Below are 18,076 nucleotides of genomic sequence, written 5' to 3'. Positions count from 1 at the left end.
CAAAATTGTCTGCGGCACCTATTGATTTTGGTGATTGACTGAATCTTTTGAAAGGGAATGAACGTACTATCGAATCTAACTCAGTCACTTCTAACATTTTAACTGATATTAGATCTGATAATATGGGAGGTCTAGGTTTAGATAGTATTTCGTCAATTGATTATAGTTTAAATTTGAATGTAGGTATCATATACCTTATATTTACCAATCGATTATAATGATAAAAGTATTGCCATTTTATAAATTAATTTTTTAATTTTTGCAGTTGATAACAATGGTTAACTAAAGATCAGAGGCCAGACAACTTTGAAAGAATTGTTTGCACTACTTCCGAACGAGTGTATTGTAGTGTCTACAAACTCTAATAGGCAACCAATTGGTGAAGAGGCTTAACTATTGGTTGGATTTCTAGGCATGTTTGCCCGTAATGGAATGAAATTGCCTATTCATTATGAAACATGGCATAAAGTTTCAGCAAAAGTAAAGGTCAATTCTTTAAACTTTATTGAGGTATTAGTATAATTAATTACATATAAAAAATTAATTATTTTAAATTTGGTTTATTGATTAAAACTTTTCATTTTTGTATTATTATAGTCAAGATTTGTACTTAAAATACCAACTTCATTTGTTCTTAAGTCATTGGGAAAGAAATGGAAAGATTATAAGTATAATTTGAAGAATAAGTATTTCGATAAAAATACAACTGTAGAGGCGACGATGGAAAATCTACATCGTAATGTGATTAGGTGGCAATATGAATAATTAGTTAGATTTTAGTTCTCAATAAAATAAAAGGTACTAATTTATAACTTTGTATAGTATAATGAAAAAATGAAAGTGTTTTTTGCTTTAAATTGGTAATATTTATATTTCTACGATATACCCAATTATTTTTTATGACAGGAAAGAGAATAGATTGGGATTGATAGCAAAAAGCAATAGAAATATAACCACACAAATGGATAAAAAAATTTTGCAAGAAAGCAAAAAAAAAAAAGTTTATGATTTTAAACTTATTCCAATAAATTAACTTTTTGTACCGTTAAAAGCTAAATATGCAAATTAACATTTATTGTACTATTTTAATAGTTTTAATAGTTTCAATACATGATAATAAACTTATCAAAATTTTTGAACTTAGTTGAAATGGATGATATGTATGAAAAAGTTATTGTTTACGTCTATTTAGGTAAAATTACAAATTTTTTTGTTATTGTTCTATTTAAACAGTTTGGATAGCTTCAATACTTGATATTAAACTTGTCTGATGGTTATGAACTTGGTTTCTACGATTGATATAGGTGAAAAGGTTGTCGTTTATGTCTATTTGGGACTATTTTTACCTTTCAAAGGTAAAAATACAAATTAAACTTTTAAATGGCTTTCAACAGTTTGAATGGCTTTAATCCATGATATTAAACTTGTCCAAATAATTGAATTTGGTTGCCATAATTGAAATGTGTGAAAGGCCAAAATGCTTTTATGTACGTATGCATCTTTTTAAGACTATTGTGTTGTAAAGAAGCTAAAATATAATACATGATATTAACATTATTCGAAATTGTTGAACTTGATTGACAAGCATAATATGCATGAATAAGTTACGGTTGATATGTATCATATCAAATAACATATGTTTTTGTATAAGAGATTGAAATGGGTGGTCAAATTGGACATGTGAAACTTTTTCGCTTAATACATACAAAAAAGATGGATCTTACATGAATGTTAAAACACAAAAAATTATGATAATTTGTAATATCTATTTTAACATAAAGTAAATATTTACTCTTTTTAACATATTATCAATTAATCATTAAACTTGATAGTTGTTTATGACTATTTTACAAGAGAAAACAAAAGAGAAAATAGCTGCTGAGATTGAAGTAGCATCTGATAGTTCTCTCAATATGCAAGAATTGAAAAATCAAATATTCATAGAAGTTGCTAGAAAAGAAAAGCATGGACGAGTCCAAAGCCTTGGATTGGGTCCAACACCATCTACTTATTATGGACAAACTCTTAGCAATTTACATTCTCAGCAAGTTAGTCTTCGTGAGACACTTCGATATTAAGAGAGGAGTTGTAAACTATGCAACAACGTTTTCAGCAAATAGAAGCAGACAGAGAATATGAGTATGCCAAAATTAAAGAAGAACATGCTAGAATGGAGCAAAAATGTGCAAAATTTTAACAATTACATGATCGATTCAATCATCTTATGAATTTTATGCAATAATAATTTTCAAGAACTGATCTCGGTGGTCCTCCAACTCAAGTATTATATTTAGTAAATATTTATATTTTTTTAATATCAAAATAGCTTACAATGAAATCTTAAAAATTGTATGTTATTATTCAGTAGGTTCTTGAGCAAGCTAGTGACCAAGGTGAAAATATTCCTTCATCAATTGGCAGCCTTCAAAATGTATGCAATCATCAATTTCATACATTTTAATTTTTATTTTGTTAATGTATTAAAAAAATTTGAATGTTATTATATTAATTATTAAATTTTGTGTTAATTAGATGTATATTTGAACGTGAATTAAGTTTATATTAATTTCAGTATCTAAATTTAAGGTCATTTAGGAAAATAATAAATATTAATAGAAATTTTTTATTTAAAAAAAATAAAAATTTTAATTTCGCGACTTTTGTGCTCAAGAATGTTGCTAAATGAATAATTTAATGACGTTTGTACCATAAAATGCTATTAAAATAAGCAGTGCTCTTGCTAGAAATCGTGCTAAATTAGCAATATTTTTTTATACAAATGTTACCAAAATAACGGTATTTTTTTTATAAAAATGCCACTAAATTAACAGCATGTCAAAGATAAAAATTTCGTTAATATAGTAACGTTTTTCAGATACAAATGCCGTTAATATAACGACATTTTATAAAAAAAACACGATTATTTTTTACGAGGCATGTATAGTCGGTACTCTAACTGACGTTTTTGGCAAACGCTATAAATCTTTTAGTGACGTTTATAAACGTCGCTAAATGTAAAAAAAAAACACATCTAAAAATTAAAACCCCTGTAATGACTCAACACATCGTCCACTTTGGTGTTTTGCTTCTGCATATTATCATATACTCACTGCATTTAAGTCGAATCTTTTAATATCGATGTTCAAGACATGGAGTTGATGGACGCAGTCAACCTTTGATCTGCCAACAATCTACTTTAATATCAGTGTTTAAGTACATGAAATTGATGGACGTGACCAACTTTCGATCTGTCAACAATCTCTCATCCAGTAACACTACTGGGATTGGAACCTGTGACTCGAACCCGTGACTAATCGAACTTGTGACTTTTAGCTCTAATACCACTTGTTGGGGAGATAAACCATACTTAAAACCTATGAGAGTATACTAAAGGGCCTATACATACATGTTGGATATCACTTTAGTTGAAAAGCTTAAACTATTAAGTTTTGGGGTCTTTAATGTATATATATGATATCTCATTCAAATTTTTTAATGATGTGACTCACATATGAATCATATCTCAACAACACAAATAATTAGTTTTGATGTAAAAATAAAAATGACCAATTTTGTTAAACTTTCTCATTCTCGTTTGAATAATGCCCTTTGTCAAAATTGGAGTGTTGTTTGAAGGGTTAGTCCATATTCCTAGATTGTTTGATTTGTACCAGGCTCCTGCTTTCTTTGTATAATAACAATATAATACCACATTCTTTGTATAATAACAATATAATACCACACCAAAAGAGAAGCATAGGGTTTCGTGCAAGACATTTATGAACAAGCGTACACTACTGTAAATAAATCATGGGTAATTGTCTAACTACATCATGCTTTGGTCTCGTACAATCCAGTTTTTGGGATTGAAGGGCCGATTTGGCACCATTTCTATCTTGCTGATGCAAGGATGCTCAATGTTCCCTATATCGTTTGTTGTTGAGGTTGATCACTATTATATATATGATTCATATCTCACCAGACTTACCAAACATTGTATAATAATATAGTTAAATGCGAATATTGTACTGGTGTGAATATCATCCTTAAAAACTCTATCAAATTAATTCTGGCCAAGTATTTCTAGCTTTACCGATGTGAGATCATTTTATTTACAATATTTTATTACATTAATTTTATAATTAATCAATCACAAAATTCATTATTTATATGTAAAAAAAAATTATGTAAAAATTATAAATTTAATTTCACAAAAAATTTGATAAATTGTGAATAATTTTAAATTATAATTAATTTAATATAATATAATAATTACTAGTGATATATTTCCATACAAGCATACTATGATAAGCTAAGTGTCACGGGTTAAGACTTAAGCTCTCGGAGTCGCGTGGGTTCGGAGCTTAAGTCTCGACCCGTGACAAGTGATATCAGAGCCAGTCCTAAACCGTTCGATCCACACCAAGCACCTCGAGGGAGGTAAGTAAGGTGGTCAGCCTCTGTGACGAGGGTATCAAAAGGTTGGGTGGAAGAGAATATCACGAACCTAAAAAAGAGTCATGAATCCCACATCGAATATAATAGGAGGGTCACTGGGATATAAAAGAGTTTACACCATTTCTGTCTTATGAAGCGTCTTTTGTAGGATAAAACCGTGATGTCATAGGGGTCAGAGCGGATAATACCTCACAAGGATGTAAACATGATGGTTAAGCTGATTCGAGATGTCGAAAAAGTAAATGTTCGAATCTCGAAATCGCACGAATTCAAAGTTTAAGTCTCAACTCGTGACATAAAAATCAAGATATCAGCTACCTACCTTTAAATATGTAAGGGGCTCAAGTGAATTTACTAAGCTTTTTTTTTTCTTTCTAAGTAGTGAATTCAATAAGCCTATCTCCCTTCTAGATTGGAGATAGCTGTAAAATTCTTTTTTAAATCAATTTGGAGAAAGTACATGTGAATAAAAATTCGATCAACCCAAATGATTTATTTACTTTTGTCTATTTTTTTAAAAAAATTAAAGTTGGATTTCAATTCTCTAACTTCCCAGTAACCAGACCTCGTACCAACAAAAAAAGAGTGCATGTGAAAAACAAATGGTCTCTAAAGTCTTCAGCCATATTGCAAAAACAACATCCAGTGTTAGAAATTACAATTCCCCAGAAGCTAAGTCGGACGAGGGTGGCTAATCTATCTAGGATAGCGAGCCAGGATATAAAAGAATGACTGGGAATACGATTAGAAAACCAATCAATCTATGCCAAAAGACCTTTGTTTGCACGTCTTAACCATTCCCACCTAGATCCTGCATTGTACTCCCCAGTTTTTGAAGGCAACCAAATCAGCATATATTTTTTGGGTGCAACCAAATTGGCATATTTGATCCAGGCCTGTTTTACTAGCAATGGTCTATGTTTATCTCTGAGCTGTAACTTTCTCCAGCTCCGCTGCAAGAATTAGGGATAGACGCTTGACAAAAAGCATCTATCTTTGAGAAGTTGGGTATGCATCCAGACCCATGTAACCCAAAGGGGGCCTCATTCAGAATGAAAATAGTGATGTAGCAAAGAGCTTTTTTTTTTGTTGCTGTTGTTCATGAATTAATTTCACCCAAAAAATGTTGCGCCTGAAGCAATAATCACAACAATACAGAAGCAATAGACAACAATCAATAATCAAATACGCAGGAAAAATAAAGCACACCAAGATTTACGTGGAAAACCCTCCAGTGTAGAGGGAAAAAATCACGGGCCACCAGAAAAATCTTCACTATCAAATAATAGTTATACAAAGTTCTTCTCTAGCTAAAACTAGAGCTAATCAACAACTAGAGAAACAATTGGAGAAATCTCACCAAATAAGTGACTCAACAAATACACCCTGGATTTGTTCCTAGAGAGCTTCAAACCCGATCTTCACCGTTCAGAATGTATAACTCTGAATCATAAACCTCCTGACAAGGTTCTAACTCAATCGGACCACGGATTGACTTCCGTTTAATCAACTCTCCCTTCTCCTTTTTCTCTCTCTGCTTTTCCTGGCTTTTCTTCTTTCTCTGCTTGGTTGTCGACACACACACTAAACAACCCCACCTCTTTTTTTATTAAGTAGCTAGGGCTCTGTGTAAAATAAAAGATCAAGGCCCATGGCCTTTACTTGGTCCAAAACCACTTACATGGGACTGGACCCCATTTTCCTAACAATCTCCCCCTCCAGCCCCATTAGGAGGAGATTCATCACCATAGCAGTTTCATTTGGAACTTACCTTGGCCAGGGAACTCATTCCGGCCAAGTTACTACAAAGCTCAAGCTTTTCCCTGGGAAGTATCTTAGTCAACATATCTGCCACATTTTTATCAGTATGGACTTTCTTCAATAGCATCTGCTGTTCTTCAATCACTGAACGTAACCAATGATATCTAACATCAATGTGCTTTGTTCTAGCATGGTACATGGTATTCTTACTCAAATCTAAAGCACTCTGGCTATCACAAAATACCACATACTCTTTCTGATTCAACCCTAATTCAAGAAGAAAACGTTTCATCCAAAGCATTTCTTTACATGTTTCAGTTGCTGCAATATACTCAGCCTCTGTAGTTGACAAAGCAACACACTTCTGCAACTTAGACTGCCAAGATACAGCTCCTCCTGCAAAAGTAAACAAATACCCTGAAGTAGATTTCCTATCATCAAGATCGCCTGCCATGTCAGCATCAGTAAACCCTTCTAGAACTGGTTGTGAAACTCCATAAGTCAAGCACATTTTTGAGGTACCCCTCAAATATCTAAAAATCCATTTCACTGCTTCCCAGTGAACCTTCCCTGGATTAGAAAGAAATCTGCTCACTACACCAACTGCATGAGCAATGTCAGGCCTTGTACAAACCATAAGATACATTAAAGAACCGACTGCAGAAGAATAAGGAATACTAGACATAGCTAGTTGCTCTTCCTTAGACACTGGACAAGATTTCTTACTTAGGTGAAAATGGTTGGCAAGTGAACTGCTAACTGATTTAGCATGTTGCATGTTGAATCTACCAAGCACTCGTTCAACATACTTTTCCTGTGACAACCACAGCTTTCCAGCTCTCCTATCCCGGATAATGTCCATACCAAGAATCTGCTTTGCTGGACCTAAATCTTTCATATCAAAAGACTTAGACAATTGTTCTTTCAACCTGCAAACCATACTAGCATCTTGTCCTACAATCAACATATCATCAACATATAATAATAGGATAATGAAGTTACCATTAGAGAATTGTTTAACATACACACAAGAATCCGCTGCTGTTCTTTTATAGCTATGACTCACCATAAAAGAATCAAACTTCTTGTACCACTGTCGTGGAGCTTGTTTCAAGCCATACAAGCTTTTCTTCAATTTGCAAACTAAGTGCTCTTTCCCTTTCACTTCAAAACCCTCAGGCTGATTCATATAAATGTTCTCCTGCAAATCACCATGCAAAAATGCAGTTTTAACATCAAGTTGCTCAAGTTCAAGATTCAAACTAGCTGTCAATCCCAGTACCACTCGAATAGAACTCATTTTTACAACTGGAGCAAAAATCTCATCAAAATCGATGCCTGGTTTTTGAGAAAAACCTTTTACTACCAATCGAGCTTTGTACCTCACTAGTTTGTCACCATCCTTTTTCAACTTGAACACCCATTTATTCTTTAATGGCCTCTTCCCTGTTGGAAGTTTAACAAGATCATAAGTACCATTCTTTCGCAATGACTCCATCTCTTCTTTCATTGCTTTTAACCAGTGCTCTCTATCCGGAGTAGCCTGCACATCTTGAAAGCTTTCTGGCTCCCCTTCACTGGTAACTAAAATAAAATCTGAACTTGAATACCTGGTAGATGGCCTGCGCTCTCTAGTAGATCTTCTGGGCTGAGACTCTACATCACTTGATGCTGAAGGTAGCTCCCCCTGCTCAACACTCTCAGGTAGAGAGGATTGCTCCCCCTGCTCAAAACTAATAGCATCTGGCTCATCACCAACTGTAGCTGGCTCATCCATATCCCCAAGTTCTGTTTCTGGCTCATTTTCACCATCTGTGGCTCTTTCCTGTGAAATCCCTGTCGGTGTTGAAACATCACACTCAACAGTAACTCGTGTAGTCTTCTCATTTTTTTCAAGATCTGCTATGGTTTCTTTTTCATGAAAGACCACATCTCTGCTTCTGACTGTCTTTCTCTTTACTGGATCCCATACCCTGTAGCCAAATTCCTCATCACCATATCCTACAAACACACACTGTGTAGCTTTACTGTCAAGCTTTGATCTCTGCTCTTTCGGCACATGCATGAATGCTTTACACCCAAAAATTTTCAAGTGAGAGTATGAAGCATCTTTTCCTGTCCACACTCTTTCTGGAATGTCAAAGCCCAAAGGAACTGATGGTGACCTGTTAAGTAAATAACAAGCTGTGTTGACTGCTTCACCCCAGAATGGCTTTGGTAATTTTGCCATCCTCAACATACATCTGACTTTTTCCACAATGGTGCGATTCATTCTTTCAGCTATACCATTATGCTGCGGTGTTCCAGGTTCTGTCCTCTCATGCCTGATCCCATGCTTTGAGCAATACTCTTCAAAGCTTTTAGATGTGTATTCCCCACCATTATCAGTTCGAATACACTTTAAGGGTAACCCTGTCATCCTTTCAACCATGGCATAAAATTTTTGAAAATACTGCAGTACCTGACTTTTATATTTCAACATATACACCCAAATCTTACGTGAAGCATCATCAATAAAAGTAACAAAATATCTGCTACCACCTAATGACTCAACCTCAATGGGACCACATACGTCAGAATAAATTAATTCCAATCTATTTTCTTTTCTCTGAGAACTTTTACGAAAAGAAACTCTATGATGCTTACCAAACAAACAATAATCACATGAATCGAGAGACATACCTTTGGTCAAGGGAATGAGAGAGTGCCTTGCCAAAACCTGTAACCCTTTTTCACTCATGTGTGCCAGCCTCCTGTGCCACAAGTTTGCTGAAACATCATTTTCAACGGTATTTACCTGGTTACCGTTCAATTGCATCCATGTCTTATACATTGTGCAGCATAATTTTTCCCTTGCAACTACCATAGATCCTTTGAGAAGCTTCCACTGTCCATTCTTTTGTCGGCTTTCATATCCCTCCTTATCAAGGACATTAATAGCAAGCAAGTTCATTCTCATATCTGGAATGTGTCTGACATCTCTCAAAGTCAACATGCAGCCTGTACTAGTTTGTACAACAATATCACCAATCCCAACAATCTGCGACACACTCTTGTTTCCCATCTTGGTACAACCAAAGTCTCCTGCTTTGTAAGTTGTAAACAACTCTCTCTTAGGAACACAATGATATGCCGCTCCTGTGTCAACTATCCACTCAATGCCGGGATCACTAACATGATTACAATCACCATGTGTACAAATCAAAGTAACTGAATCACTATCTGAATTCACTGCTGCAACATTGCCATCATCTGAACTCTTGCCTTTCTCATCTTTTCGCTCTTGCTTTAAGATTCTACAGTTTCGTTTTATATGACCCGCCTTACCACAATGGAAACACTTCACTTTACCTCTAGACTTGGATCTATGTTTAGACTTACCACGGCCTTTTGAGTCCTGACCTCTGTCGATGTTTCTACCCCTGTTCTCTGTGACCAAAGCTTGATTCCCAGGGTCTACATCTTTTCGCCTCGCTTCTTCATTAAGCATACTGTCCTTTACCATCTCCAATGTCACCTTATAATCAGGAGCTGAATTAAGAACAGTCACAACTAGAGTATTCCAGCTGTCTGGCAATGAACCCAAAAGAAATAATGCCTTCATTTCATCATCCATCTTAAGTTCCATAGTAGTCATCCGATTAAATATATCTTGAAAATCACTCAAGTGCTCTGTAACAGATCGTCCATCCCTGTACTGTAAAGTTGCAATCTTTTTAACAAGCATAACTTTATTCATACCTGTTTTTCTCTCATACAATGCTGCCAATTTTTCCCAAACAATGTGAGCATCTGACTCCTGCGCTACATGATGGAACACGCTGATATCAACCCATTTTCTGATTGTAGCCAGCGTCTTTCTACCTAGCTTCTTCAAAATTTTGAATTCAACATACATCTGATTTGAGATCGAATTCAAAATTTTGCTTTTACTAATGATCCAAAAACTTTCGCTTTCTCTTTCTTTCCTTCCTTTTCTCACTTATTTGCTTCTTTAATCTCAAATCTCTTTCCCTATAATAAATCCAAACTAGTCTGATGATAGAATTTTTGGTGTCTTAGCTAGAAGGAGTAGGTGAAAATTCGTTCAAGATTAGGTGGCCTGAACTTGCAATCAAAAAGCACAGTCAGAGGACGTCGGAAGTGTTCCTCCCAGGCATGATCTGACATTCAAGTTAATAGATTATAGGAGGTAAGGTGTGGAAGAAGGTGAAAGGTGTATAGGATGATGGAAGGAGAGTTGTGTCGGTGTGTAGTATAGAGTTGTTCTTCTTACATACCTGAGTTTTCTCTTTACTTTATATATAAGTCAATGAATGATTATTTGATTGAGATAGTTAATAGTTGAAATGTATGCGTGGAGTTTGAGAAAAGTCCAGGTGAATGATTGCAACTTGCATTTAATGAGCATGTATTGCATTTAATGATCCCGGCGAGTTGGAGGCTATGTGTTCAACTCTAAAGTGATACATTGATGGGATATCAGTGAAATATTAGGCGAGTCCCCTCCTTACTGAGGGGTAAGCCACCTCTTTAGTGAAGGGCGAGCTATTTCCTTGAGTGCAAACATCATGGTCACTCAGACATCCAGTATCGAAATGATCGAAGAGTTTGATCATGTTAATCAAGAGTTAATCGAGTAAACCGGCGTAACATAGTCAAAGCCACAAATAACAAACCACACCTAATCTCATATCTAACAATTAAATTGGAAAAACCCAAATCTCAACAATAAAAATATGAAAATAATTAAATTAAAGAGTTAAACTCAAAAATTAAGATCGAAAATTGAAGATAGATGAAGATTTATAGAGAAGGGTTTAGCACTAGATTCAATTAGAGAGAAGAGAAAGAAATTTTTTTTTTTCAATTTTTTACAAAAAAAAAAAAGGAATTAAACGGCAATTAGACAAAATGAGAATTGGAAGTGAATTGTGATGTCAAAGAGAAGTAAAAGGATATGAACAACATTAAAATTAATGTCATAACGATTTTTTCGTTTGGGAAAGCTTGATCGTTAAATTTAATAAAAATTTTTAGAGTTATCATTTATCTTTTTAATTAGGTGTGATTGATTATGTAAAATTTTATCCTTTTAATAGAACATTTAAACTAAATTTAAAGTTTATTACAAGAATATTTACAGTTTTCGAAATCAGAATTGAATTCAAAAATACAATTACAAGTAAAAAAAGTATTAACACTTTTACATTACCTGTTCAAAAAATAATGCCAATTAAACACATGTTATTCATTCACTTTAATAATACAATCTTTTTCGATATTTAAAATTAATTTTTTAAGATTCATTTATAATGAAAATTTTATTGTTTTTGTACAAATTTATTATTTAAATATTTTATAAATCTTTCAACCTTTTGACGAAATTTATTGAAAATATATTCATTTAGAAAATTTTTAAAAAAATTAATCTTTTACAAAATTCTCAAAATTTTATCATGAGATATATTTTTTATTTATTTATTTTTATTTTTATTTTTTCAAAAAAATTGATTTAAAGATTATCCTAATCATTTAGTGAAATCAAAAAAATATATCTCTTGGTAATAATTAAGAAAAATAAGACTCTTTTAATTTTTTTTAAATTCTTATTTGAGATATTTAATCAAATTAAATATTTAATTTATTTTAATTTATTATTTTTAAAATATTTATTATTTTTATTTTTATTTTTTTATATAAAAAATTATTTTTATTAGGATCTTCAACCAATCCCCGTAAATTAAACAAAATCTCAGTTGTCGATCAATTTTTCATATTTTGAATTAAAAAATTCAACTGATCACAAAAAATTTCATACTTTTTTAAGTTCCGATAAATTTTGAAAAATTTAAAAAAAATTTCAAAAATTTCTAAATTGATTCTTTCATTCTCTTAAATACTTTTCCTAAATTAGATTTCCTAGAAAAAATCTCAAGTTGTGCCAATCAAGCCTTTTTATTTTTTATATTTTTTGTTTCCCCAGGGAATGTGGATGACGATTTTGATGGATTTTTTAAAGGTGGATATGTTTTTGGTGGGTGAGCCGAATGGGAGTGGGGTTTTGTTTGCTACTGCAAAACGAAGCCTCCCTCTCTGAAATTTTTTTCTCGCCTTATTCCCTAAACCAGAGGTTGGATTTTTAGGGTTTAATAAGAATCCTTATCCCATGAAGTCTGGCATAGAGGATTTTTTTTTTCAAGCCACCGACAACTTTTGCCAAAATTTTCAAAGTTTGAAATTTGGTTTTTCTACTTTGTTGAACATTTTGACAAATTTTGGCAGTGGCACGTGTCTGGTGATGAAATTGGGGTGGCAGACGGGTAAAGCTTGTACTTTAGATCCTTATCAATTCTGCCATTTCCAGCATTTTTGTTTTCGACTTTTGTTGCCCTTTTTTTAAGATTAATTAATAAAAAATTAAAAAATAATAATTAAATCCAATATATAATAAACATAATTAAAATACTCAAATAAATTTAAAATAAACGCGTTAAAATAATGAGTATAATTTAAGTTTCATTTTTATTAATTCAAATAAAATTAAATATCTACAATTAATATTAGAGCAATAGAGAAGTAAAGTTTTGATTATTTGACTGCAAAAGACACAAGAGGAGCAATTCAACAATGGTCCTCACAAATGCATTGCAAACTAGGAACGTTTTTCTTTTAATTTAAACGGTATTATCACACTAGAATAGGGATAGCCCGCAAGCCCAAATTTTCTTCCATGTTCATATCCTTTGGCAAGATTCCACCCTCAAGTTTCCAATCAAAGGAGTGGATGAGAGAACCTAACATCAAATGCAACATTCTATTTGCCAAAGGCAATCCAGGACATATTCGTCGTCCAGCACCGAATGGAATGAGCACAAAATCCCTGCCTTTGACATCAATGTCAGACCCCAAGAATCTCTCTGGCATAAAAGCACTTGGGTTCTCCCAAATGCTTGGATCTCTACCTATAGCCCATGCGTTAACGAAAACCTGTGCTCCCTCTGGAACTGTGAAACCACAGATTTCTGCATTTGCTCCAGCTCTGCGAGGAACTAACAGAGGCGCAGCCGGGTGCATTCGGAAGGTTTCTTTGATAATTGCTTGCAAGTAAGGTAAACGAATTATGTCCGATTCCTGGACTGGATTTCCTTTGCCAACAGCTTGCTTTAGTTCTTGCTTAGCTTTACTTAAAACTTGTGGATTACGAAGTAGTTCTGCCATTGCCCACTCTAATGTGCTTGATGTTGTATCAGTCCCAGCAACAAATAAAACCTATCATTCGACATGCTTAAATTCTTATTTGTAGTTTCAGATGATGATACCAACCGATCTTAACAAAGAGAAAATTAAAGGAAGAGAAACGATTACCAAAAGCAAATGTGTGACATGCGTTTTATTAAGCTCCTCTGAATCGCCTTCAATAATATTGTCAACTAAAGCATCCAACATATCACTTGATGCAGTAGAACCCTGAGCTTTTCTTGATTGCAATCGCTCATCAAACATTTTACCAAAAAGATCAAGCATCTTGTCAAAATGAATAGTCATTTTGCTCCTTACACCTAGCGGGTCAATCTTTCTAAGAATGGGGAAATAATCCGCCAAATTAGGCTTCCCTGCCAATTTCACGATACCCCACATAGTTTTCCTGAATTCTCGAGCAAGAGGTGAATTTGGATCAACCAAATCTATAGAAAAAATTGTGTTTGAGAGCAAATTAATTGAAGTATTGAAAGCTTCTTGGCCTATGTTAATTGCTTCACCTGTGTGGCAACTTTTTTTAATATTGGCAGTGAGTTCTTGAATTTTCTTGCGACGCAGGTATTGATTGGCATAGAGTTTCTGACTGGAGAAAAGATGCATAGTGCATACTTTGCGAAGGTTTCTCCAAAGTGGCGAGACAGGTATCCAAGGCAACCCGACTTCATTGTGTCGGCAGGCTCGGACGGCATCGATAATAGTTCGATTAGAGAATGTGAGGTCATGCTTTTGCAGGACTTCTTTCGCCGTTTTTTCTGTGGAAACAACTACCGTGATTAAGCTGCCTAGTTTCAAGCTCATTACAGGACCATGAGTCTCGGCAAGCTTAGCCAAGGACTTGTGAGGTTTGTCCCCTAGATCGAACAGATTTCCGAAGATTGGAAGCCGCCGCGGACCAGGTGGGAGATTGCTGGAACTTGCTTTGCTTCCCCTTCTAGTTGAATGGAAAGCTTGAACCAGGACCCAGGTCAACAAAAGACATAGCAAGGAGCTTATCAAGAAGTTCATCTCTCTCCCTCCCTCTCCCTCTCCGCAACACAGTAAAAGTAAGGTCTCTGCTGGGACTGGTTTCTGATTTATTACCCTAAAAAAACCAGAACCATGTGAACATTTGATGTGATGCACACCATGGCGTGACGTGAAATGGGACCTGTTGTCACTTGTGATCGATAAAAATAGGGTTGGAATTTAATAGCAAAATTCTACATTAAATACTTGCATGCTGTCAGTCAATTTCGAAATATTTACTTTTCTTTGTTTCATTATTACTACTGCTATGAATCTAAGATTTTCTTTTAAGTGTTTGTATATTATATATAAATGAATTTATTTTTGATATATTATTAATATATATATTTTATGTACTATCAATAAATTAGATAATATCATATTGAATCAGATGATATCACATCATCAATGAATAAAATTTTTAAAAAATATTAATTTTTATATATTTATTTTAAGAGTTTATATTTATTTATTAATGAAATGATATTATCTAATTTATTGATAGTATATAAAATTTGATAATGTATCAAATATAAACTTTATATAAATTATAAATATATTTATTAACTTTATCAATAGAAAAAGTATTCAATTTTTTAATTTTTTTTTTGTTTTTAAAGAAAAAAAAATTGAGAGTATTAAGATTCTTTTAAAGATTTTATTAGTTTTTAAATTTAAAAAATATATAAAAATTAGAGATATTAATCTTACTCATATTTAATGAGAAATCTAATTTTTTACCCTAATAAGAATGAGATAAATATCACATTGCAAGTATAGGAATGTGGATGTTTATGTTTTTAAATTTTTATTGGGTACAGAATTAGAGTTAGATAATACAACACTCCTTTCATATACATACCTTACATATATAATTATTATATTTAGTATATAGATTTTTTATTAAATAATATAAATTATTATTTTAAATTATTTAAATTTAATAATTTTTATTGAAAAATATATATTAATATATATTTATAAAAAAATACTTAATTATACAAGATAAAATTAAAAAAAGCTAACAAAATTTTAGTTTTTATTTTTTTGTTAAAAGTTACGGATATGATGATTACCCGTACCTAGAGGTGTAAATGATACATTAGTATTCGCAAGCTACTTGAGTTCGATTCGAAAAAAACTCGAATTCGGTTCGATTATTGTCGAATCGAGCTCGAGCTCGAATAGCTCGACTTATGGATCGAGCCAAATTCGAGTATTCTTATATCTGACTAGAGTAGCTCGCGAGTCTAATCGAGCATTTATATTTAAATATATTTTTATTTTTTTTAATTAATAAAATATTTCGAATCCGAGTTTGAGTTCGAGTTCGAGCATGAATAATCGAACTCTTGTCGAGTATACGAATCGAGCTTATTTTTTATATTAATCGAGCTTAATCGAGCGAGCTCGAGTAGCTCGAATTCGATCACGAATCGAGTTCGAGCTTAAAAAATAAAATTCGATCGAACTCGAGCCGAATATCGAGCCCCGAGTTATGAGTCGAGCTCGAGCTTCTCACTACTCGGCTCGACTCGACTCGTTTACAGCCCTACCCGTACCTATTAAATACGGATGAGAATAAAGATAAAAATAAATATAAAATAAATGTTAGATATGAATACAAAAATAAATATAATATAAAAATTCAAATATAAAGATATAAGATATTCTATCCTACCTATATCCTATCCACCGACATCGCTAACAAAAATATATTCTCACAAAAGATAAATCTATCAATACTTTATTTATGGGATTAGTGTTGCTAGGTTAATTTTAATTTTCAAATAAAAAAAGCACTAGAGTCGGGAAAGTGGAAAAACCTTGTTTTTCATTAATTGTTTGAAAAAACATAACTATATTTTTTCAATTATTTAATTATTTGAAATCAAAATTTATTTAGTTGCTTAATTATTCAAAAATTATTCCGTTCTATTTCTTAAATGATTATTTTTATTATTAAATTTACTCAATTATTTTTTAATTTTATTCTTTTTACAAATTTATAATTTGATAAATTTAATTTATACACAAAATTAAAAATTAAATAGGGAAATAAAATAAAAAATGGGTTAGCAAATATTTAAATTGTTTTGTTTAGCCCAAATTTATGGTTTTTTCTATGTGATTTGTGTTTGTTTTCTAATTATTACTTGTTAAAAATGAGACTGTCGAATTGTGAGTATTTGATTTTTTTTTTAATTTTAGAATATTTTTCTTTTCTTAATATTTATATTTTAAATTATTTTTTATTAAGGATACAATGATTTTTTTATAATATAAAAGACGTAAAATAGTCCTTGTATAATATTCGACACTTGACCAAAAAATTTTATTATTTACATTTTAAATAATTATTTTATTAAAGGTAAAATTGTCATTATATAATATAAAAAAGGGGTAAAAAAAATCATTATCTAATATTAGACACTTGTCAACAGCTAGACCCCTCAAAGGATAGTTATCATATATATTTATAGATTTTGTGTAATTGCCTTTTTTTTTTTTTTAGGATATTTTTATTTTTTAAATATTTATATTTTAAATTATTTTTATTAAGAATAAAATAATAATTATATAATATGAAAGTGGTAAATAGTTATTGTCTAATATTTGACACTTGACAAAAAATTTTTATTAAAAATAAAATGATCATTATATATACTATGAAAAAAATAAGAAATTTTATTACTTAATATTAGACATTTGTCAGCAACTAAACCACTTAGATAGTGTTTGGTATGTTTTTAAAATTATCATGATAATTTAATCACTAAAATGATTTTACTACTAAAATGATCTTATCACTCATGATCTAAAATCATTTTGTTTAGTTAATTATCATTAATTCTTATTAATTAAAAATCATTGTATTTAATATTATTAAAAATCAAATATTGTTTTGTATGAAAATGCCAAAATAGCAATGCGCATTATAATAGTTAGATAAGTTAATGATTTCAATGTTATTTAAAAATAATAATTTGTAATTAAAATATTAATAATATTTTATTTACTTTATAATAAACGTAATTAAATTATTAAATTAAAAATATATTTATTGATATTAAATTAGTTTTTATAGTATAAATTATGTTAAAAATATTTGAATTATAAAATAAAACTATTTTATTAAAATCAAAAGATTATATTTTAAATAATTTTTAAGAAATCAACAACAATCACATAAAATATGTCTGAAGTTATTGCAATTAATATTAGTTTAAAAATATAAAAAATTATAATAATTATATTTAATTTTTAAAAATAAAATTTTAATTTACATATTAAATAAGTAATATTAATTACTATTAATTTTATATATTATTTTACTTCGATGATAAAAATTTCTCACTCTTTTAGATAAGAATTAAATTATTTTTTTAAATAATTATTTAATCACTCTTATTGATTCAAAATTATTATCATACAAAATCATTAAATAGTTACTAAATACGATATTTTAATCACTATGCATAATCATCATATTTTTTTGAATAATTATCCCATACTAAATATTATCTTAAAAGATATTTCATATACAAGTATTAGAGGAATAGCTCCATGCCCAATCTCCGTTGTCAGG

General features: G+C 31.4%; 1 protein-coding gene across 1 annotated transcript; it reads right to left on the bottom strand.

Annotated features, from left to right (window-relative positions):
* Window positions 1-12,718: 12,718 nt before the first annotated feature.
* On the bottom strand, window positions 12,719-14,650 carry LOC111290399 (geraniol 8-hydroxylase-like). The gene is made up of 2 exons (XM_022881689.2): window positions 13,588-14,650; window positions 12,719-13,491 (listed from the first exon to the last, which is right to left on the bottom strand). Exons 1-2 carry the CDS (start codon window positions 14,485-14,487, stop codon window positions 12,910-12,912), a joined length of 1,482 nt encoding a protein of 493 aa, XP_022737424.1. The 5' UTR covers window positions 14,488-14,650; the 3' UTR covers window positions 12,719-12,909.
* Between the last annotated feature and the right edge of the window lie 3,426 nt (window positions 14,651-18,076).

Source organism: Durio zibethinus, chromosome 11 (assembly GCF_047325235.1).
Source record: "Durio zibethinus cultivar Kanyao isolate XHJ-2024 chromosome 11, ASM4732523v1, whole genome shotgun sequence".
Taxonomy (NCBI): domain Eukaryota; kingdom Viridiplantae; phylum Streptophyta; class Magnoliopsida; order Malvales; family Malvaceae; genus Durio; species Durio zibethinus.
This window is presented reverse-complemented; position numbering and strand designations above follow the sequence as displayed.